Raw genomic sequence first — 25,686 nt, 5'->3', positions numbered from 1 at the left:
TGAGAGTCCTAGAAGAGCTTCCAAGAGATCAAGTATAGTTTCTCTGCCACATGAGGAAAGAGTAGAGGCAAGAGTACAACCTCAAGCCCCTTGAAGAAGGTGTTTAGGTTATGGAGAAGCATGAGAAAAGGATGGACAAATCCTATAGGCTTTTTCATCATCTTCACTTGAACATGAAGGGAATTCAAGAAAAGACCATTGGGATAATATCATGTGATATTGATGAATGAGATATAAGTGAAGAAGACTAAGAGGATGGAGATGAAGGAAATGCATAGAGATGAAGTGCCCTTTCACCTTTGTTTTTCAATTTTTTTTTTTTTGTTTTCTCTTATTTTCTAGTTTATGTTCATTTCACATTTCATGGCACTTTGCTTTGCTCAAATATGTACTTACATATTAGTAATGAAATGTGATACCTTCTTTTGATAATTGTTGTACAATTCTTGTTTTATTTATCATTTGTTACTCTATTTTCTACTTTTCATTTTATTTTTTACAAAGAGGGAGACAAAGATGAGAGATGAAAGAAATGAGAGAAAATTAAAGAGTTATACAAAGGGGGGAGATATAATAGAGAGATAAGAGAAATGAGATAAAATTAAGTGAGATAAGGAGATGACTTATAAGGGGAGTAAATTCTTATAAATTAAAAATAAGTTCAAATGCAAAAGTGATTGACAAAGGGGGGAAAGAAGATCTAATCATAAATTAAGGGGGAGTTTGCTTTATTATTTTTCTCTAAACTCAAATCTTAATCGTCAAAATCAAAAAGGGGGAGATTGTTAGCCTAAGTCCTTTATGACTAAAGGCACTTTTAATTTTGACCTTGATAATTAAATTGAATATTTCTAACCATGGTTATCAAGTGTCTTCTATGAAGTATTTTTGCATATCTTAAAAAGTCTGAAGTTCAATTCTGCCTCCTAAATCATGACCGCCATCAGCTAGTCGTGACTATGATTTTCATAGTCATATGATCATCGAAGCCTAAGGGAATTTTATGACCTTGAGGCAAGAATTCATGACCACAACAAAGCCTGCTACCTCAAAAGCTTTGCCTTTAGCAGATCACAATCATGTCAATGTCCTTGTGATTGTGACAATCATATCTATTAGGAAGACCACCAACGGTTACTCCTGACATAATAAATCATGAAGTGCCACAGGGATTATAGTTGTTACTACTTTAAGGATCGCGACTGCAATAAAGGAGTCCTGACCGTAAAATACAAGTTAGGACCGAATAAGTTGTAACGACTGTAACTATGCTCTAACAGTGCATTTAATGCACTATCTAGAGCTAAAAGCAATATTATATCCTATATTTATAAAGTAGCATGTCTTTGGCTTTGAAAGGGTATAAGTACCCAATCCAAAAGACATATATGGTTGATCAACAACCTCCTATTGTGCCATATTCATTATTCACTTCTTTTACAACTTACTTATTAAATTTTCTGTGTAATTAACCTTATAAAGGTTATTGTAAGAGCTTGAATGCTCTTGTGAGAGTTTGAGTGTTAGCCTAAACACTTAGAGATTGTGTTTGAGTGTTAGCCTAGGTAAAACTTTTATAAGGATTGTGTGAGAGCCATAAAACACAAGTGTAAAGGTTTGGTGTGAGTTCTAAATACTAAGTTGGAAGTGAGCTTAGAAAAACTCCATTGTGATTGAATTAGTCTATAATGGAATATCCAATTATAGATTTGAGAGTGGATGTAGAGTTGGTTAATACCTAAACTACTATAAATTATGTCTTGTGCATCTTTTTCTATTCTTATACTCTTTCCATTAAAATTTTAACAATGCTCACATTCACCGATTCAACATCCTTTCTTAGTTCATAAGGGCAAACAATGACTGTGGAGGTACTTTGTTCTATATGCTAGTTAGTATGCAATAATCTATTTTCTACTGTCTAGTTTTAGTTATCCAATTCTTCCTATGACACTTGAATTGTGAAATGTAAATTATGTAGTAAAAAATACTAGGTCATTATAGATTCTAGGACAAGATGTTTCTTTCCTATTGATTTGGTGCTTTTGGTGTTTGTGCTCATAAATTTGGTACTTCTTCTATCTGTTATAATATTTAGAGAATTCTTAGATTACTTAGAATTTTTCCATATCACAAAAGGGATACTCTATGATGTGAGTAGGACAGTGAATTCATCACGGTATACATCTTTAATTATTAATTATTGATTAATACATACTTCATTTTGTTTTAATTAATAGCTCATTTTGTATTATTCAATTGTGCATATATTTATTGCTCATTGAATTCCATTATAACCCATTGTGCTTGACAATCCATTAATGATCTTGTATGTTGTGTACTGATTTCTTTGCTATGTCAAATGAACCTTGCTTCATGACTTCGCATTTTCAAAATAAGTCGAGAAATATATTCTTGTTGGTAGTCACATGGATTCAGTCTTGAGAACTAATACATAGATATTTGAACAAATAAGTCATGTTTCATATTTTGAACAAAAAGGGTTGTTGAGGAGAAAGGTCAATAGAGAGGTATGTGTTTGCAGCTCCTAGGGATATATAGCCACTATTATACTCTTAAAGACCATCAAATTTTAAATCTTTAGATTCGTTGTCACTCTAGTTATTTAGGTTATAAAAAGAATAGTATTTGGAAAGGCAAGAAAATAAAAAGAAAGTGATAGATAAGATGTGAGGGAGCTAGTTTCTTGGATTAATTGGTGCTCAAGAAATGGCTCGAAGGTCTTCTTTTACTTCTAGTTGGAATGATCAAGAATATAACAAGTGAGTTAAAAATTAAGTTTTGGACCTTAACTGTCTATATTCTTATTAATTCAAGGACTTGATATCAATAATAAATTGGCAATTAACCCATTTACAAATATGAAGTCCTCATTTAGAGGTCTTTTTCTTATATCAGTCAAGATTTTAAAAGGCATAACTAGTACGTAATGATTAGTTAATCACAATTGATCAACTTTCAATATCATATGTTAGAGTATGCTCTAAAGATAAGGAGTTGTCTGATGATCTATGTTAATTTATACATTATATTGATAAGATATAATTATACTAAAGACATTATTTAAGTCTTAATGGTATGAATAATTATGGTATTATTAAAGAATAATTCAAACCATTAGAAATTAACACCATAGAATGTAAATACAAAGGAAGAAAAATTATAAAGCAAGTTTATAATGATGAGGTTCTCTTTAGTTGATGTTTGATCAAGAATTAGATATTGATCGTTGAATATTAATCAAATGCTCGAGAATATTATAATGTGTTACTATTTACTTATGAAGTAAGTAATCTATCTCATAAGGTTGAGGAATAGGGATTCCAACATAAGCATATGGGTGCTAGTTATAAGAACAAGTTCATTGAACATATTGACCCCACTGAGTAGTCCATATATAGTTTACCTTAAGTGTCAATAGGCAATACTCTTGTGACAATCATGTAACAAGTTATCCTTAAACTTGAGATAACAGTACATTATCTTATACTTTGATATTGTATTATGTCCTCCCACCTATGGAGTGCTCAAAGGATAGGCCTTGAGTATAGTAAGAGTCATATGAAGATAATAAATTATCAATAAAGAATTTATTACCCAAGCTAATATATCATGGGATCTTATCCTAATGATTCCTTATATGAATTAACATGAAAATTCTTAGCCAAGGTTGTACGAATGAAGATTATGAAAATTATTTCATAGATCTTATTCTAAATGTTATATGCAATTATCAAGAAGAAATATGATTAATTCAATTATAAAGTTGACACTTGCATCCATACTCTATGAATCAATTTGGATAAAAGTACAATGAAATGATTGAATTACATTGTAAGATTGTTCACTGCAAAAGTTGGTTAAAGTACTTTAATCATTCCTATACATTTGGATGGTCATGATGGATTACCATATATGCTAATCTTGATCTATGAATATGGGTTAAGTTAAATTAGAAATTAACATTGAATTAACAGAGTTTAATTTATAATCTATATTCCTTTCCAACATGTTAGGAACCTTTTGGGTCTCACACAAATAGGCTTTAAGTGAGGACTAAAATGAGGCTTTAAGCATTGAGCTTAAACTCATATATATTAGGCCAATTGAAGGTTAAATCAATTAAGAGTTAATGGACCTTGTATAATGGGCCTATGATGGGTTTATTATCCATGGATTAGATCTTAATTGATCAAAGTCTAATTAGAAAAATAAAAGCCCAACTTAATATAAGCTAGTGTTTTATAGTAATTCTAAACTGTTAGGGACTTTGATTAAAAGGTCATCTATGTAAAAGGAGATACATGGGCCGGCAAGGATTGATGTTTTTGATGAGAGAAACGTTTTTCTTGAGAAGAATACCTAGGTGAATCAGTTAATAAGAGTAATTTATTCATCCTCCTTACTTGGAACTAGTATTCAATCTCCTACATCTCTTCTCAATCTCTTAAAAGTTGTTTAAGAGATATTTGCTTAGAAGTTTATGTGGATCACCAAAGGAGGCTAGTCACTTGAGTAGCTTTAAAGTGTATAAATCATCCTTAAAGAATCAAGAATCAACAAAGCAAGAAGCACTCCTTGGATTGGTCAAAAACTCCTTCTATTGTGAGAACGTCCATTGCAATCTTCCTAAGATCTTCATTTGCTTCTTTTATACTAGCCATTTTAGCACCATACTTTATCCAAAGGAAGACTCCTAAGGATTTTTTTTTATTGATATCCACAAGCTTATAATGCTTCCTAAGCTTCCTCATCTTGTTAATGATGATTAGAAGTCTATCAATCATGTTGATGACGAATTCGTTCGGCTTCATCTTAAACATTTCATACTCGGTGACATACATTTATATCTTCCTTAACTTGACTTGCTTAGTAACTTCATGACAATTCTCTAAGGTTTTCAAATTTGTTGAGTCATTGTGCAATGTTGCACTCTCCCAAATTCTTCTCTAGATAGATAACTCACAAGAATGGCTATTGCTTGCTTGTTTTTATGTCTTTGCTTCTTGTGAGGATCTATCCATTCTTCTTTAGAAAGAATTCTTTCTTCATCATTCTTGATTTCGGTGGGAGCTTTCCATTCTTTTACAATATAATCCCACACCTCAATGTCATATCAATCTAAATACATTTCCATATGAAATTTTCAAAATTCATAATCTGGTCCATCAAAGTATGGCTTGAGATGTTGAACTCCTCATTGGTTGCTTTTGATCTTTAGACTTGCAATAAAGCTTGTGATTGAGTGATGATTCTCTAATACCACTTGTTGTCCTTTACACCTAAGAAGGGGGTTGAATTGGTGACCTCAAATTGCAAAAAATATTTGAAGTATGAAAAACACAAGAATCTTAAAGAAAGATTAAGAGGTTTGGAAGAGAGTTAGGGCTAGAGAGATTGACATAAAAATTTATAGTGGTTCGGGAATCATTATAATCAACTTTATTACAATTTTGGATTTTAGCAAGCTCACCCAACAACTTTGGTGTTTCCAAAAGGCTAATACTAAATCTCTTCCCTTAGTGAACTAATCTCTCAGTAAGTTCCTTAACCCTAGAGTATTATTTATCACTCAACAACCAATTTCTTTTATTTTTAATGACTAGGCTCACACAACAGCCCTTTTGTTTAATTGAATAAATATATTCAGCTTCATATAATATACAAAAAAAAATAATTTAAGTATAGAAAATTGAGAAAAAAATTTGCAAGTGTTTGGGCACTTATACATTCACACTTTTGTTTAATGTCTTTATTAGTGGTATTTATACGCATACCAACCCTCAAAAGAGTCATTACAAATAGCCCACAGCTCATTTAATGCAAACCGTAATGATTTGGCAAAAGTCACTTTCTGCCTGAGAAGCACCCTCACACTTTCTAAAAAGAGTCATTGCGGCTCCAACGACTCCAGACATGTGGCTCTATAGAAATGGTTGTCTTTGTAACGGTCACTACCTTAGCATTAATTGCAAAAACCACCCCTGTGACATAGGAGCGCCCTCGTGCCTGTCTTGAGCGTGCTCAGAAGTGCGCTCGCGCTTCTCGTCATGTAATCTACTGCCTCTTTAGTGTTTTTGCCTCGAATTAGGCCACCCTCATGCTTTTGGAGTGCCCCCGCGCTTTACAAGAATTTTTACAATTCTTACTTGAAAGCTTAAGGCACCTTTGCCTAATATTTGAACCATTAATGTACTGTCAAATAAAAACTCAATAAAGTTAGCAACACTCAATTTAGATGTTAATATCAAAATAGAGATCGATTGGCCCTTAGGTTAACAGTCTTATAGTGAGAGATTTGAAGAAAAGGTGCATAAATTTATAGAGAATCCTAAGAAAATGATGGATAAAAATTATAGACTTCTTTATCATCTTCACTTAGACATGAGGAAAATTCAAGAAAGGATCATAGGGATAACCTCATGTAATGTTGATGAATGGAACACAAGTGAAAAAGCAAGAGGATGAAGGAGGAGATGGAGATGAGATTTAGAGTGTCCTTTGCTTTTCAAAATATCATTCTTTTGCTTTCTTTTTATCTTATTTTTTGCTTGTTTTATATTTCACATTTCATGTCACACTTTTCTTTGAACAAGTACCTTGATAATTAGTAATGAAATGTGATATCTTCTTTTATCATTATTGCATAACCCTTGTTTTCTTCATCATTTATTTTTTTTTCTTTTAACTAAGAGGGAGAGATTAGATGAGGTAATGAAAAAAATAAAATGTGAGCTATACAAGGGAGAGAAATAAAATAAATGGATAAAATTAGAAAATTCTTTTAATAACCGACAAAGAGGGAGTACACTTTACAAATCAAAACTAAGATTAAAATACATTCACAAAGGAGGAGAGAAAATCAACTCATAAATTAAGGGAGAGTTTTTATATCCTATTTTGCTTTATTATTTTCTCTCTCAACTCAATTTTAATTATCAAAATAAAAAGGAGGAGATTGTTAGTCTAAGTCTTTGCCTGACTAAAGGCACCCTTAATTTTGACACTGACAATTAAATTTGAGTATTTCTAACTTTGATTTTTAAGTGTCTTAATTGAAGGATTTGTGCATATCTTAGAAAGGCTAAAGTTTAATTTACCTTCTAAATCGAGACTGCTATCAGCTTGTCGCTATTGTAACTTTTATATTCAAAAGACTAGCTGAAGGATATATCACAATTGCAAGTAAGAAGTAGTGTTCGTGAAAAAGTGTAAATGGAGACAGTAGGGATCGCGGCCAATGTCGTGACCGCAATTAAGGCTGCTACCTCAAAAGCCTTACTTCTAGTAGATCATGATAACGCCAATGTCCTCGCAACCATGATAATTATATACGTTAGAAAGGCCGCCAATGGTTACTTTTGACACGACGAATCATAGAGTGCTACATAGATATTATAATTGTTGCTAATTTAAGAATTGCAAACTCAACAAAGGAGTCTCGACCACAAAATACAATCACGACCATGAATAAGGTGGAGTGATTGTGACTGTACTTTAGTAGTGTATTTAATGCACTATCTAAAGCTATAAGCAAAGTGTGGTCTGTGAATTTTAGTATAACGTCTCTTTGGTCATTTAGGGCTATGAATACCTCATAAAAGGACATTTATTATTAATCAATAACTTTTTATTGTGACGTGTTCATTACTAATTTATTTTACACCTTTCTCATTAAATTTTGTATGTAATTAACCTTGTAAAGGTTATTGTAAGAGCTTGTATGCTCTTATGAGGGTTGGAGTGTTAGCCTAAACACTTGGGATTGAGTTTAAGAGTTTGTCTAGGTGTTTGTGTGTGAGCTATTAAAACACAAGTGTAAAGGTTTGGTGTGAGCTCTAAACACTAAGTTAAGAGTGAGGTTGAAACAATTCCATTGTAATTGAATTAGAGTATAATGGAATACTCTTGAAGACTGTGGAGACGTAGGGTTGATTAAAACTCGAACCACTCTAAATTATGTACTCTTTATTTTTATTTTTTCTCTTATACTTTTAATTTCAAAATTTTAATTGGTCTATGTTCTTCGATTTACCAATTCAACCCACATTCTTGGTTAATAAGGCCAAATATATAGTCATTACTATATACAAATATATAAAAAAATAAATGAGAAAAGGCTTTAGTAAATATTATACTATGTCATGATGTTCATTAGACTCTAGTGAATGATCACGTCATGATATGATTTTTAACTAATAATGAGGCGAAATTTATTATTAAGCTCTTGATTTATTTTATTTTATTTTATTTTATTTTATTAAGTTTTTATATTTTTATTTGTAGTTTGTAGTTTTATTAAAAAAAAATTATATATTTTATGAGACTTTTATTGTTGTATTATTAGATTTTTAATAAAATTAAAAATAAAAATATGACGATTTAATAAAATAAAATAAAAGTTAAAATATTTAATAAAATAAAATTGAAAATTCAATAGCTTAAAAATGTATGCTGCCTAATAATAAGGAGCACTATAAATAATAAAAAGTCCAATCACAAGAAACTCAAAAATAGAGTGAATAGTGGGCAATTGTCAAATGTAGACAATGTACTGCCGGTACCGATGTCATTAAGTTTCTAATAGTAGGCACTTTTCTAGTATTAAAGAAGAAATGACTTAAAAATACATAAGAAAGAATTATATCTTTGAGTTGAACGAGAGTGCTCCAGTCCAACATAAACAAAAAATGAAAATTGATATTTTCTCATAACATAATTCTTCAAATTAAAGCAATTGCGAGACCCGATATAGTAAAGAAGCAACCAAACATTAACAAAATTGGCAGCATATCTGATCAGATCAATCACATAATCAAAGGGATAGAAAAAAGAAAAAAATTAAAATCCAATTTAGCAACTAACTTTATTCCTCCGTTCAATTTAGCTCTTTTTTAGATTTTTGAATATTTTAGTCCAAGTTTTTATATGTTTAGTTCAAATTAGTTCTTTTTCTATAAAGATAACAGAGTGAGTTACACACTCCCTTAAAAGAAAATAAATAAAATAAAAAATAAATGTATTTAGTTATTTTTATACTAAATTATTTAAATAAAAATATATTTTGATATTTAAAAAAATATAATAAAAAAATAAATATTACTATAGTGTTTTTACTGTTTTTTTAATATTTACAGTGAAAGAGTTAATTACAATAGTAGTACTGCCAAAGACGGTGAAGTAGAGAGCGGTTCCGGTGAGAATAATAATAGTAATAACTACATTTAATTATATTAATTTTACTAAAATTATAAAATAATTTTTAAATAAATTATAATTTTTAATTATTTTTATTTTTAAAAGAGAATGACTCTCTTATTTTTTTTAAAATATAATTAATTTGAATTAAATATATAAATATTTAAATTAAAAAATTCATAAATTTAAAAAAAGACTAAATTGAAACGTGTCAAAGTCAAAAGCCAAATTTCACTTTATCCAAAAAAAAGTGACAGTAAGAGACTTTCTTTTTTTATTATTTGGTAGCTTAAGTGTGAATGGTGTATTTTTGTAAAAATATTAGCTTGAAATGAGAATTCTTGTAAGTATATTTTCTTTAGGTATAAATATTATATACTTGAAAAAGAAATTATATAAAAGACCCAAAAAAATAATCCGATTTTTCCAACTTTGAACTGAGACAAACCTGAAAATAAGATGTCCAGGTTGGAAAATTCTCAAAAACACCAAATATACCAAAAACAAAAAAAAAGAACGTGAACAAGTCCAATTATACTACATGTTAAAGCAGCCTTTCATTATGAAACCCCTACAACACACTCGAAACGGTTCTCTATTTTAATCAATATTATTTTATCAATCTTAACAATTAAATAATTTAATTATGAAAACGTATCAAGTGACGAACGAATGAAACTTTAATTTGATAAAAAATATTTATTTATTTATTTATCTTATAATGAATAAATAATAGAATTTTAAGCTTAACTCTCAACTGGTTCGTAGGTTGACCTTCAAGCAAAAATTCATTAACATTTGATTTCAAGTTTAGAAATCTATATATGCTTATCTACAATCCAAATATGTTTATTATAGATATACATATTTAACTATACATTCCTTACAAATTGTTAATACTTTTACAAATGAAGTGGTTTGCCGGCATCAAGATTTTTATAGAGCATATATAGTTACGAGTAACCTGGGAAGATAAAAACAACGGCGCTGCGGGGAACATCAAACTTTTTGCATTTTAAAAATCACCCTAAAATCTTTTGATAATGCACTTTAAATTTTTCTTTCTTGTAGGGATAAATTCTAAAACAGCCCAAAAAAAAAATTCTGATTTTCAGATGTACAAAATTCATTTGGCCATTAAACTAATGGTTGTCACAAGCACGGTTAGGGTAATAAAGGAATTCAATCTTGGTTCTTGGAACAGTATGCGAAGCTTACCAGAGCTTAGCTTAACATAAATGCCATAAACTTGGAAGGCTTAGAAAAATATTTACCCGAAGGGGAACTGATTTACAGAATTTATCACCATAGGAAGCCGCTGTCTCCTAGTGAGAGTCATTTACCACTTCAATCAACTAATATACAAAAAGTTGATAGTCTGCAGAGGAAACCAACTTACAGCAGTCGCAAGCATTGCACAAGTTGGAATTAACTTGTTAATCATCTTTATCTCTTTCTCTTAGATCCAGCCTTCTCTGTGGATCCAGAACACTCTTTTCCTCTACCTGCTGGCTTCTTTTCTGCAGATGAAGCAGCCCCACCTTTTCCTCTGCTTGATGGTGTCCTCTTGGCATTTGAATTTGCCGTGCCTTTTAGTTCCATCTCTACTTTGATTCCTGCAAAATATCATAAATATCAAAATTCATCAATTTGTTTACAGTGCACTCAAGAACTTGGTGGCATGTACATATGACGACAAATTAATTATAAAATGAAATATGAATTACTCAAGTTTCATGATTGAGGAAAAACAAAAAGAACAAACTTTAGATTCGCATCAAAAAACGTTTAAATATAAAAGAACAAAATATTACTAACCTTTTGAATTCAAACTATCAAGTTCAGACTGCAGCTTCTCGCCATTGACAGTCCCTTCTGACACAAGAAAAAAAATCAACACTAGCATGTCCAAACACATTAATGATTATAGCACTCTGATAAGAACTCAATCTGCAAAATCCATTCCTATATAGTTTAACCAGTAGTTTACTGATTCATTTTATATGGATCCATATAGCTTGATGCCCAATCGGTTCACTAGACATGACACCACTGTTTAAGTGCAGTCTACCCACATGCAGAGCCTCCACTCAGTTCTTTTGCAATTCTTTCTAATCCATAGGATCAAATTTTTGGGAAATTCTTGTCCTGTGGGTATATTTTACTTTTTCATATGCAAGCATACCATAGATAGCCAAGAGGTTGTAGAACCCCACATGAGTATACATACAACCTAAAGAACATGATATATAAGCATCCTCTACTCTTGCTCATCACATGTGGAACTGTGCAATGATCTGGAGGGGATGGGAAAAGTTGAAAGTATTTCATTTGGTTGCGCATTTTATTCATAGAATAATATGGCCAAAGTATAAACAGTCAACACTAATCAGAGCAACAACTCTGGCATGAGATAACAAAACCTGTGGTGACATCCATCAAAATTACAATACAACCTTTACCTAAGTCCTCTGCATCAGAAGAGTTTTGTTCTTCGCTTTCTGCTAATGCATCGCCATCTTCCCCTGCTACACCATCATCAGATGATTCTAGAATTGTTGCAATACGCTTCTTAGGGGCCTTTTTCACACCAGGAAGTGGGACTAAATCTGCAGCTCGTAACATCAGTTTGTTTCCTTTATATGCTCTGGTCAATGCTGCTTTCACAGCAGATGGAATGCCATCCATCGGATTTTTATGCCCCTAATTTGTAAAGTAAACATAACATGATCTAAAAGTTTGGAAACAGCTGTAGAGCAACACTTTGCATAAGGTAGATAGGGCCACCTGAAATTTCGATAACTCCACAATTGTATCAATGTCTTCCTGACTAATTGAATAAACATTCATGAACTCCACAACCTTCTCAACAGCTTCATCCTAGTCACAGTTTCATGTAAAGCAAAGTACAACCATTTAGGTGGAGAAGGAAAACATTAAGCTAACAAAATTTAAGACTCAAGAGATTTAGAATTTGTCTAATATTTTACAATATCAATACCCAAAGTCTATTTATGTGATTTCCAGCTTTGCTGGAACAGTAGTTAAAATCTATTTTAGGAGTCTTTATTTTATTTTAAGTCCGATTTAAGAGTTTTGGTTGGTTTAGTATTTTAACTTTCCTAATTTAGGATTCCAAAAACCAAGCACTGTAAGATTTGCTTAGTATTTATATACCTAGGATTGTAACAATTGAGGGTTCAGATTTCAGTCAAAGAAAAGGTACAGAAAATTGTTGCTATTTTGAATTGTGTGAATCAATTCTTCCCAGGTGTGATTCTGAAGGAACCTTTTCTTGGGTGTGATTCTCAAGAGCTTCTAGGTATGATTCTTAGAAGTTTTTCTATCTTTGCTTTGCTCACTAAAGCATCAGATCTTAATCCTGTCATAAACATTAGATTTAACCCTTTGCCTTCTCTATTTTCTGCAAAAATTTACCTGAAGAACAGCTTACTCTAAGTCTGCCCATCAGTAATTTAACACTTTTAGTCAAAAGCACAAGGCACTTAAAAGTGAAGTCAAAAATTCACTCCCACGTCAATTAGTGAATTAAAATTGCATAAATCTCTCTATCTTGTTAATGTACAAATCATGTATATCAATAATTGTTGCAAGTACAAAAAGAAGAAGTTAGGATGTTGTGTATTTCAAACCTTAGGCAGTATCCGAAGAGGCTCAGTTAATTGTTTTAAAAGAAGAGTAAAATATTGAAGGCGAAGAGTGTCCCTGTCAGATTTGCAGTAACAGTTGGGTAAATAGCTTAAAAAGCAGAAATAAAAGCATATAAACAAGCAATTTTAGTTCCAGAATTCAGATTGACAAGGCAAGTAGGCCAAACAAATAAACAAGCAGACTTCTCAATCAGTTGTTCTCTAGTTCATCCAAAATTAGGACACATTTACCAAGGTTTGATCATATGCATGTAGTCCCATGTGCTGTATCTGTTTATTTCTCTTCTTCTGCTATCCCTTTTCTTGTATAAAAAAAGATATCATGTTTCTTCTAAAAGCTGATAGGAACAACTTTTACAGAATCTTCACATACTGCATGATAATTGCAGTCATCGTTCTGTAAACCTTGTTTTCTTTCCGCGCTTTTATTTTAATCACATTCAAACAAATTTCCATATCATAGCATCATTGACTATGTAAACATGAGAACTCCTCAATTGCAATTCAGAATTAAACTAACATGCCTCCAATGAACAATAAATAGAAAGATTTTGACAGTTACCACACTGGGAACCTCCCCCTACAATGTGAGAGGTCCATACATCTTATATTGTTTGGCAGCTACACCTAGAAACTTTATCGTAACAGACTCCTGTGAATTACAACAAACTACACTGTATAGCTAAAGTAAGATGCAGAGGGAGGGAAAGAACCAACTAATCCTAATTAATAATGATCTCACTACCCTTCGTCCAACATGACCTGAATTCATAAGAATGAAATTCAAGAAAGACGGTATGCAAGAAACATATACTGTTTGCTAAAATGTTGAAGCATTCACCTCCACATTCAATCCTTTTAAGTTTATGCTCTCGTATAAAACAGTTACCTTCCCAAATTAGATTCACGAGAAGCAAGAAGGTGGACATGCAAATCCTCCAAAAGCCTCAGATTTTTTCCCATAGTTGAGTTCTTACCCAGCCACCCACCAAATCTGTTAAAGTTCCTTTCTCCCTGAAAAGCAAATCCATTCAAAAAGATCACATGGCAGTATGACGAAAACAAAATGTTTGAAACTGTGCTCTATAAAGTCCAAGCTTCAAGCATAAGAATTAAATGATCTCAGGAATCGCGTCAAACATATAGAAACACCAACTAGGATATTTTCAAAGCAATAGAACAAACATAAAATTTTGTCAAATATAATTATCACCTCCAAGAACCATTACAAAACATTGAAAGCAGAAGCAATTCCTTTACAGTTTAGTCAAGCTAAATCAGATCAAAAATCATCATATTTAACCTAATGAGTCAGCCACTTTGAGTGAGTTTAGGATAGCTGTGATGAAATAATACAATGGTTCAACAAGTAAAAGGAACCATTTAGACAAGATACTTACAGGCCCCCAGGAAATAATATGACCACCTCTAAAAAAATCAGATTTATCCATGTGATGAACAACACATATGTGAAGCAATAAGTAGTAACAATGGTTCAATAATGAAAGGAACCATCTAGTCAAGATATTTACAGACCCCCCCAGCAAAAAATATGACAACCTCTCAAAAGAAGTCATTTTTATCCATGTGGCCAGCAACACATGCAAAGCAATAAGTAGAAAAGAAGAACCAAGAAGAAGGAAGTTTCATATTTGAGGCTCATAAAAAGGCTGAATATCAAGCCTTCTTTCATAGTCACATGGGGATCAACGAAAGAGGCATGCAGTTTCTCTCCCCCTTTTAGTATATTGGGCTCAATATAGGTTAAAAACAAATAAACAAACTAGAATCAAGAATATATTGCCTGACATGCATTCTTTGCAGCACGTATTTTTATTTTGCGAACAAGGAGTATGAATTATTTTTCAATTAGCCAAGTACCTTCAGTTTGTAAGAATTTTAGGTTAAGCAAGATCAAAACAAAATGCGTGAAAGGCAATGGAATGCCTAAAGGGTACAAGGAATCATTTCCTAGTGATCTTTTTTTTTTTAAAAAAAAAAAAAGAAAAAGAAAAACTTTTCCTAAATTGTAAAAAGAAGTATTCCATTTAAAGTTGATTATGCAAATTATGGTTACAAAACCAAAAGTAGGCAAGTACTATGATGATTTAAGTACCAAGGCAAATGAAGAAACAGATTATTAACTGACTTGCAGGAAAAGCAAACAACACCAGGGAAAATAAAATTGATGGGCCAACTTTGTGGGACAAACTTATGAATGTACAAGTGATACAAATGGATGAAAGACAATAATTGCAGTTTGGTCTTTTGACTTGACCTGTCTAACTGAAGACATTTAATCATGTACTTGACTTGAGAAGTTGAAAAATGCTTTAAATATTAGCATGAAGATTCTTCTCAAGGGTATTTCGGATGATTGGAGTGGCAAACTGAAATCATAGAGCAAACTATCCTGCAATAATATTAAGTAATATTGCCACCAAATCAGCAGTAATGCGTATGTTTATAAAAACCTAACTTTTGTTTCCTGAAAAATTATCATGAGTCCGAACTTTGAACAAACATGGACCACAATAATTTACATGCAACATTCATTCCAGATAAACACACATCATTAGTAACTACTAACACATAATCCTTCATATGATGACCAGAAATGGGATGTGTGACCTGTTCAAGATGCGAAACATATATATTACCTGTTCAAGTGTCTCCCTCTGTCCATGCAACAATGCAGCACTGAATCAAACAGCACAAAGCAGAGAACAGTACATGAGCAAAATTATAAGCCATGAAAGAACTTTCAACATTACTGGGCATATAAGGAAAGACATACGGAATAATACAGGATGCTACTGAACCAGATTGAGAGAGTTGCCACTGTCTATATCTTCGAATCTGCACGTTTATTATATCTCCATCAGCAATAGACTCAGCAGCACGGGCAATCATGCTCATTCGTTTCATCCCGTTGTCATCCTTACAAACTGAACTTGGCCTATAATTAATATAATTCTCCTGCAAAATTACGAAAAGGAAATCTGAGCATAAAGTACATGATGAGAAAAAAGAATTTGAGGTCTAGTTTATTTAAATTAGTAAATAATAAAAGAGTTCAACATATAGAAAATGTCCCACAAGTATCAATATCTAATTTCATTAAGTAGAAATAATTACATTACATGGAACATCACATGGTATAAACCAAGGTACGTGGGACTTGGCTCACCTAAGAGGAAATGGAATGTAATAATTGTTCTGGATCATAGAATGCATTTATAAATCATTGGAAGACAAAATTATTTTAGCTAAAAGCCATAAATCTTTTTAGCCTCCTTAACCTTTTTAATATCTTACCAAGACAAGTCAGAGTTTATGGTGTATAAAATATTTTATTCCCTAAATCAATTAGCTCTCATATAACTATGGCACTGCGTAAAAATACTATAAAAGTATGGTGCCAAACTTAAAATTAGCAAGTAGAGAATTCTCTGCTCCAACCAGAAGATAGTCTCAGAGTTAATATTAGATCAGCATCATACTTTTTTAATTGGAGAATGCCAAAAGTTGACTTTCAATTGAACTTCATGTTTTGAAGCCAACATCTGAAGGTACTGAATTGGAGAGAATTTTTGACATCAGCTACGAAGCACTAATCTAGATCATCATTGACAACTTCTGTTGTGCAGTGACTGTTGTCATAATTTATGTTAACACTATAGTGAAATGCACTTGAAAGGCTGTCATTTATTAAGTTGGCATGACAGTAGTTTTTCCTTTTTATAACAACAAAAGAAAATTAATCTCAAAGTTGGCAAGCCCTGTGTTTAAATTGATCAACCAAGGGAGTCCAATTACTTTGCAGGGTATATGATTTTCATGAAGATTTTGTGATGCCAAATAAAAATGCAGGTATTTAAATAAGAAAAATACCTGAATAAGAAGAGGAACTAAATCAAGATCACTCATGCTGAGGTCAATCCGCTCATCCATTCTCAGCTTACCTCCATTAAAGCCAAAAAGCCTACAACAGAGAATGACAAAAAAAAATGAAGTTTTAGAAGAAACATAAATAAATAAATAAATAAAAGGAAAATGAGGGAAGAAAGACACTACCAATCTCACATAATATTGTTAGCCATCACATTTACAACCACAAGGATGATATAAAGCTATAAATGAATAAGGAAAATAATCAAATAAAAGACCATTCAACATAGGCAATGACAAAGACAACAAGACAGATGATAATTCAACAACGCCATGACATTAATGCAAGTTATAGTATATCCAGTCTAATAACTTCTCTTCTATCATTAAAATGTATAGAGTCCTTTTGCATAAATCAAACAATTAAATCACAGCAAGTCCATGGAATTGGTATCAAGTCATTAGATCCTACTCGGCATGAGTATCAAATTCTGCAAACTGTTTCAATGAAATTGACAACCTCAAATGTAAAGGTCAGTCATAGACACGCCATAATAACAAAAAGAAAAGGGGATATAGAGGTCTGATATATATTTTTTTAAGAGAAAAATGCAATACAGCATAAAGAATCATTCCAAGAGAAGTCATCGTAGCTTGGTACAGGGAAGCAGATGGCTGTTGTAAAGGTAAAAATGGCATCATCAGAATCATACTTGTCAACAGCTGTGAAGGGAGAAATATCTTCATCCTTTGCACTGCTAAGAAGGCGCTGTCTAACATCATCATATTTAATGACTGACATGGAGAGACTCATATATTGCAATTGGTTTAGTGCCATGCGCAAATCTCCATTCACTCTTTCTGCAAGTTCCTCAAGAGCGATCTAGAAAACAAGAGAAAGAAAAAGAAAGAAAATTGATGAGATTAGTTAGCAATTAACACCAAAGTGTAATTATAAGAAAAGTGATTCATAAACCAGCAGGAAAAGATGAGCACAAATAAGATCACCACATTAATAGTAATTGGATATGTACCTATAATAAATATTAACTAATGATCCAAAAGTAAATTTAATGGATAGGAGAGACCCAAAAAAATGAGCAAGAGACTCAAATTTAGTTTATTGATTCCAGATTCTCAGGAATGTTTTAAATCAGCAGCAGGAAAATATACCTCAGCACTCCAAAATTATGCCATCTAGTTAAAGCTGAGTGCACAAGAAATCCCATAGAGATCATTTAGCACTTTATTGTATTTAAGATTGTTTATTTTGTGTTACTTATAAGACTACTAACATTACATTGCAGCAAAGCATTAATCTTTTCATCAAGAACCAGATTGTTGGTAGGATGACATGCTAACTTGGAGGCTTTATGTGCCATGAGAAGTGTACAACATGAACTCATTAAAAAAAAAAATCTGCATAAGACAAATGCAAACCCCAAACTAATAAAATTAACTTAAATTTCAAAGGAGCATGCATTTACCTCATTAACTTGAAGGCCCTCTGCATTTGCAACTTGCATTAACCTTTTTGCCATCTGCCATGAACCAAAAGTGTAAATAACCTCACTAATGAGAGAAATAGTTTACAGGCAGTAAGCGCATCCTTAAGTTGTACTAGAACCAAAACTCAAATACAACAGTCCCATTCCCAAGTACCAAGACAAAAATTTAAAAAAAAAAAAGTGTGCAAGCATTTACATCACATGCATACACAGCATAACAAAAAAAACGCATGCACACACATATAAATGCATGTGAATTTTATCTCTTCATGATGACATGGGTTAAACAGTAAAGATCCCATGTGCAGCACAGTTTACCACTTCATAATTGTCAATGCAGTGCACCTATATCAGTTGTCCAATTCTCAAATTCTCCACAACTAACTCATAGCAAACTGTCAATAAATTTAGTTTGCTCGCATGGTTCACCACCAAGTTACTGAAAGCTAATGATATAATAGTATGAATGAATTAACAAGGAGGCCTTCTATGTGCAAAAAGAAGTGTCAACGGCCTTTTCTGTTTACAACTGGCCCTAAGTAGCCAACTGTCAGGACCAAAATCTTTGCTTCCTACCTCACATCCCACATCAATTATCTCATTTTCTTGGAATCAAATCCACTATTTCACCCAGTTTCTGAAGAAGTTATCTCAGGACACAGTTAAGAAATAAAAAATAGAATACAACTATGGTTTATCATAAACACTGCATCCACAGAGCATAGTTATATAAGAACTCTATACACGCACATGCACAGATCACAAGAGCATGTGCATGTCAACTTAAGGATGCACAGAATAGAAAAGACACAGATCTTCAGGTGCTGTATAAGACTGTTATAACACCAAACTGACTGCTTCCCTCATAAAGTGAAAAAAAAAATGCACCTGTTTCTAGCCCATGCCTTAGAATAAAAATAAAATAACAAAGTAGAATGAAAGAAGGTATAGACCTTAGCTTTGGCATGGGCAAAACATTTGAACTCAACACCTACCTCTACTCTTTTCGCATATGTGCTTCCTTCACAAGGCGAAATGCTGATATAAAACAACACCCAACTCCATCCCTCAATTCGCTTGCATGGTAGCTCGTATTGTACGCTTTTTCTTTTTCTCTCTCTTTTTTCTAATATAAAGACAAATCAAGAATATCGGTGATATCTGATAGTCCTTTCATAAAACAGAAACAAAGTAGCTCTAAAGAAAATTAAAATTTTCGTGCAACGAGAAAGCAACCTCCAAAATGAATTCCTAAGGACCAGAAGGTCCAGAACTGTATCCTGAAGCTTGGAATAGCTGGGATGCCTCAAATCCTTTTCATTAATTTGCTCCTAAAATGCTGGCAAGTTCTTGAAACTCTAAGAGGCTGATCAACAACTAAGGTAAACTTTGATGGGTACATTTCACAACACATCCATGAAGAACCCGTTCAATATATAACCCAGAGAACTGAGAGAGAGGAAAATAAAAAGACTAGATAAATTATAAATCAATAATTGGGCCCGGCACTCAAATCAAAATTTAATCCAACATTAACATTATAACTTCTCAACCCCATTTCCATGTTATCAGAACTGCCTTGATCACCATTGCTGCCACCACATCAATCACCATAGTTATCTTTCACCACAAAACCATCCTGCAACTACCACCATTAGTCTCACCATAGTTACAGACAAAATCACTGCCACAACAACCATATTTACTGTGACTATTATCTAGTGTCACTCAGTAGCAGCATGGCCACTGTTCAGCACTGGAAGTATATCAACCAAACCTCGAACCAACGTCTAGCCACTACTACCACCCCCTACTAACTTAACAGTATGTTTAAAATTGCACAAAGTTTGCAGTTTAAGTTGCACCACTTACTAGTGCAATAACATTTCAGCTTTAATTTGTTGTAGTCCAATTTTTTTAAATTCTCAGCAGTAGAATTATCTAGCCATTAGTTTTTTATGCTTAGTTTCAGATCTACCAAACACCAGCTACTTGACACTTCACTTGTTCAAACACACTCCAATTCAATTTGGTTGTCAATGGGTCATATTATAGGTTCCAGATAAAATTTCCAGCTCAGGACTTGTCTTTATCCATTCAGAAGATCACAATTACTTGACATGCACTGCTCGAGAAATCTTTAAATTTTATGTGCCAATACCAACCACAATACAGACTATGATTTTTGGCCTGGAGAAAAGGTTGATTAACTGCTCACCATCTCTCCGATAAAACAGAACGTCTAACAGCGAAAAATACTACACTGCCTCGTCTGGTAGATTGCATATGAGCAAAAAAAAAATCCAGAGGGCATATCCCCACAGCATCCTGCCTATAAACCTGCTTACATTAGGTGAAAACAAAACTAGGTAGTGGCGTAGCAATAAATGGAACTAGCTGCTTGTAAGACCGATATGATTGTGAGCTACCAACAGGAGTCAAAACATATCACACCTAGATGCACCTTCACCACAAACAGGTAATTCTAAAGAAGCTAGCCGACAACCTTGATTGGGGGAAAATGGCAAAGATAATATAGCATGTTCATGAGTGCAAGAAAGTCTCTAAACATCTCAAGTTTGCATCATGAAAAATAATGAAACCAAAAAGAAAATGTAATCAATCTACATGTGAAGAGGGAAAAGATAAACCTGTTGCTTTGTAGGTTTCCGGAAACTGAGTAGCAAGCAGTAGTTCACTAGACTTTTAATTTTCTGACTGTAACGATCATTACAAATGCAGATTATAGGAATTTTGGATATCTTTATGCTAGCAATAAGATCAGCAATTCCACCTCTATCTCCGGCAGACATCCCATCTACTTCATCCATGATTAGAACTGTTTTTGGATGCTTCGACCTAAAATCTCATACCATTAAATTCACTGGGCATAAACAACCAAGAAATGTTATGGAGTTCTGAAGAAAAGATTAAAATGTATAACCAACCTATCCATATTAACACCCAAAGCTTCATTGCTAACAAGTTCCTTTATACAGTTTGCATTGCTTCCACCAATTCCCTTATTAATCTTGGAATCTGCCTTTCCTCTACTGTCACTGGCATTCACCTAAATGATACACATACAATAAAATAGAAAGAAGCATGTCAACAAGTACGCTAAAAAGGAGCAAAATTTTACAATGAACAATAGAAAAACAAATTCCATTGTTCAGCAAAACTTTTGTGAAAGTACCAACCTCAATTGCTTGGAAACCTAGCATCTGAGCAACAAGCTTTGCTGATGTCGTTTTCCCTATACCAGGTGTCCCACTCAATAGCACAGCTTTTTTGGCACTAGAATCATTTTGTTTCTTGCTCTTTCCCCTGTTTCCAGCATTAAGGAACTGCTGATTCCAATTTTTTAACCAATTATGTAGTTGGTTAACCTACATATGATCACATGGAAAAAAAAAAAAAGAAAAAAAAAACTCATTACACTTCTAAAGACTGAATGTAAATAAATAAAGTTTCAGGTAGCTAGACCCATCAAGAAAAGAATGATACACACCAGTGTCTGATTCCCAACAATATCATTTGGAGCCTTTGGTCTATATTTTTCTGTCCATGAAAGAGAATTGAGTTTGGTAGTTTGTTCTTTTCTCTTTGCAGGAAAGGTACCAGCAATTGAATCTTTGTGACTCACAATTGTTGTTGAAGTGACGCCTAAACATAAAACCATCTTTACAATCTTTGCAAGAGCATTTCAAACTAAAAACATAATCCACTCAAGTAATTTAAAAGAGGTGGCCAAGCCAAATAAGCAGAGGTAAGAAAGAACCAGTTAAAAAATCTGATACATAAATAAGTAATCCATCAAAAATCAATTTGCTAACATGATTAAAATATAGAAAACACTTAGCGATTTGAAGCATACTCGTACTTTTCACTTCTGCTTTCTTAGGGCTTGTCTTTGGCAGAAGTGCAACTTTCTCAATAGGCTTCTTTGCCTCTTTTTGCACTGAAGCCTTTGCATTAGATGATCGTATCAAATCAAATAATCCATCCTCTGTAAGGAAGGGAGTACTATATAACAAGATCCAAATTAGGAATATTATGAGCCAAAGGAGTTGAAATAGAAAAAAGTCAGTGAGTGTTTTTGGATCTGAGGAAACCTACCAAAGCTCTTTGGCTTTGCTAGATTTCCGTCCCTCAATATCCTCATCACATAAAAGATAATTCTGCACAGATGGTGTTAATAAATGTTATCAATGCCAAGTGAACCAAAGCAAAACATAAAATAGAAGCATGAACCAACAGTTTTCTTGCTGACAGATCCAGTAATGCGGCCTCCATGCCGTTTAATCAGATCTTCTGCTTCTTCTCTTTCTAAACTGCAAGCATGATCAATATTCAAACAACTTGTATCAACCAACTCTAAAGATGCTGAACCATCACAGCATTCCATACAATCACTGAACTATTGCAACATGCAAACAAGAACTGTATCCCTAAGTTAGTCAAATATATTTAGTCAAATATATTTCCACTGAAAAGAATACATATATCTAATATTTTCTTATATGTAAAGCCAAATCAGAGATGCTTGTAATCAGCAACAGGATGAAAAATAATTACCTGTCAAGTGTCCCACTAATTACAAAAGTCAGACCAGCTAAACAATCAGGAGCACCTTCAGGGACATCCTATGGAAAGAAAAAATAAAAAGAAAAGAAAACCAATATGTTGTTAATACAAAATTATTTTGGTAATTATTAACTAGAGGCACCAGGAAATATTAATTGTCGTCTGACCTTTTCTCCTTTGTGCGGAGGATCTTTCCTTTCACCAAAATTCATAAATCCACCCCGTCCAACTCCTCTGCCTCTTCCACCAGACACTGCTGCTGATCCACCTCTTCCGCCACGGCCTCCACTAGACTTAAGAGGAGATTTGGTTGCATCATCTTCATTACTAGCATTGTCATCAACCGTTTTCTGAGCAAAACCTCTACCTGAACCATTCTTCGATTTCTTACTGGGAGTGACCTCACCAGCACTCTTCTTTTTATCAGGCATGACAAAGTCGTCGTCGTCGTCGTCATCATCATCTTCATTGTCCTCAATTTTGTGAACTTTCTTTGAAGGAGGTGTTTTCGTTGATCGGTCACTGCCATTTCGAGCTTTTCTCTTTGCTGGAAGTTCCTCGATTTCTTTTTCAGCTTTTGACTGTTGTTTATCCTTTGCAAAATACTTGCTAGTTTTCCTTCTGCCTGAATTATCTTGTCCTCCTTGTACCTAATTTTGTTCCAAAAGATAAAAGATACACCATATATGATTAAAAGTAAAGTGCCCAAGCTCAGATCCTCATAACAGGTAGTTCATACAGAAATATAAAGAGCAATAAAATTATAGGCACATAGATGCTAAGATTTAATGCAATCTTGGAGCTTATACCCTAAAACCCAGATACTAACATGAACTTCAAACTTATTAAAGTAAATAAAATATAAAACAAGAAATCAGCACCTAAATAAATAAGACAGGAAAGCAATTTACTCACAGGGAATTCAGGCTTGGATTCAACTGAAGGAAGTTTGATATCTGTTGCAGGTTGTGCAGACTTTGCAGCAGTGCCATTGCCTTTGTCATGGGCCTTCATAAACCATTTCCTAATATCTCCTTGCTACAATCCAAAAAGAAAAAACAGAGAAAAAAAGATTTAGTGTGGAAGTCGTCGAATCCCTTAAGGGTTTTAGGCAGAACTTTAATTCTCAATTTAAAGAGAAAACCTAATTAGAACCAAAACACTCTATTTGATCATTTGCATGTAATTCTCCTCCTACGTACTTTAAGCATACAAAAAATTTTAATAACTTAGCTCACTCGTAAGAAAAAATAAGTTTTCTTTCCTCGTTTTCTCAGTAACCAAACAGAAAACTATCAAGAATATGAAAATAGAAACAAAAAAGAAAAGAAAAAAGAAAACCTAACTCACCATTCCTGACTGAGGTTTATACACAACTCCCAATGCGATAAGTTTTGGTGTCAGTTTGATATAATCTGTACAGTAGCAAACAATGTTTTCAGCGATTAAATCATTTGAGAGAGTGAGATTTTTTTATTAAAAAAGATTACTCAAACCTCCGTCGTAGTTGAAGGGTCTGGGAGGCCTTTAAGTCAGGGACCGTGGATCGAGACGACGTCGGAGATAAGAGAGAGAAAACAGAGATTTTTTTAAAAAAAATGAGGTCGGTAATGTGCTGTAAGAGAGTGGAAGCAAGAGAAAAGAGAGGGAACTGAGAGAGACGGAATGTCTTTTGGCAAGGGAATTTTATTTCTTTTCCTATTCTTCTATCAGGTACTCCTATAATTTTCTCTTCCCCTGGAAACGACGTTGTTCCAAGTCCACTAAATAAAATAACCATTAAACATCAAAGCTCTTCCAACCATTTATAAATAAATAAATAAATAAATATATGCTTTTATATAAGCATGATAGCATAATTTTTTAGACTGATTAAAACAATCTTATAATTAATAAATAATTATTAACCTTATATCATCCTAATTATATATAAAATTAATTTAATTTTTTTATTCTAATAGAATTAACTAGTTATTAATCTAATTCAATTCTAATTCTATCGTATAATTTTATATATATTTTTAATCCTATTAAAATTTGATGAATATATCACACTATATATATCTATGAAGGAGTTCAAATAACTCACTATAAATTTTCATAAAAATTAAAAGCAATAAATAAATAGAAAAAATATAATTTATTTTATTAATTTATTATTCACGTGTATATTTTCAATTCTATAATATTTTCACATACATTTTTAATCCTATAAGAAATTAATGAATTATTTTATATCACACACTATATATATATGATGGAGTTCAAATAATTAAATATAAATTTTTGTAAAAATTGAAAACAATAAGTTATAGAAAAATTTATAATATTTTTAATTTTTATTTTATTGATATATTAATTTATATATTTATTATTATTATAATAATATTTTATTAGTAACATTTTTTACTATTTAATATCATATTATATATTAATTTATTAAATAAGATTATATTATAACTTTTATAATAATAATTTACATGCGTGACGTGTGTGCTTATATATAAAAGTACAAAGATAAATCTTTTAAACTCACTAAAATACATTTATTATTAATCGGTACTCTTCGGGCCGGACTTGGGCAATAATTTTTGTGTACAAACCTGGCCTGGCCCGAACCCGAAAAAAGCCCGTAGTCCTCGGGCCGGGCTTGGGATTTATATAAAAATTCAGGCCGAGTTCAAGCCCGGCTCGGCCCGAGGTCTAATTTAGTTAAGAAAAAGAAATGTCATACCTAAGACTCGAATCCGCAACCTTCAAAATATAATTGAGTGTTATAAACCGCTTAACTACCTATTATTCATGTTTAT

General features: G+C 32.6%; 1 protein-coding gene across 6 annotated transcripts; it reads right to left on the bottom strand.

The window, feature by feature from the left end:
• Positions 1–10,411: 10,411 nt before the first annotated feature.
• On the bottom strand, positions 10,412–24,603 carry LOC8281056 (replication factor C subunit 1). 6 transcript variants are annotated; one of them, XM_015715908.3, is made up of 23 exons: positions 24,373–24,603; positions 24,227–24,291; positions 23,792–23,914; positions 23,044–23,526; positions 22,868–22,935; positions 22,548–22,623; positions 22,409–22,470; positions 22,167–22,315; positions 21,801–21,955; positions 21,490–21,678; positions 21,238–21,359; positions 20,941–21,148; positions 18,269–18,322; positions 17,495–17,664; positions 16,785–16,875; positions 15,688–15,869; positions 15,551–15,590; positions 13,780–13,904; positions 12,873–12,945; positions 12,007–12,099; positions 11,676–11,922; positions 11,038–11,094; positions 10,412–10,835 (listed from the first exon to the last, which is right to left on the bottom strand). In XM_015715908.3, the coding sequence occupies exons 2-23, from the start codon at positions 24,227–24,229 to the stop codon at positions 10,666–10,668; spliced, it is 2,940 nt and encodes a 979-aa protein (XP_015571394.2). In that variant the 5' UTR covers positions 24,230–24,291; positions 24,373–24,603; the 3' UTR covers positions 10,412–10,665. The 6 variants fall into 6 exon arrangements, with proteins under 6 accessions (XP_015571394.2, XP_015571395.2, XP_015571397.2 ...); XM_015715909.3 differs by having other exon boundaries at positions 11,038–11,091; XM_015715911.3 differs by having other exon boundaries at positions 11,038–11,091; positions 11,682–11,922; positions 24,373–24,602.
• Between the last annotated feature and the right edge of the window lie 1,083 nt (positions 24,604–25,686).

The sequence above is a fragment of the Ricinus communis genome, chromosome 8, assembly GCF_019578655.1.
Source record: "Ricinus communis isolate WT05 ecotype wild-type chromosome 8, ASM1957865v1, whole genome shotgun sequence".
In the NCBI taxonomy this organism is placed as follows: domain Eukaryota; kingdom Viridiplantae; phylum Streptophyta; class Magnoliopsida; order Malpighiales; family Euphorbiaceae; genus Ricinus; species Ricinus communis.
This window is presented reverse-complemented; position numbering and strand designations above follow the sequence as displayed.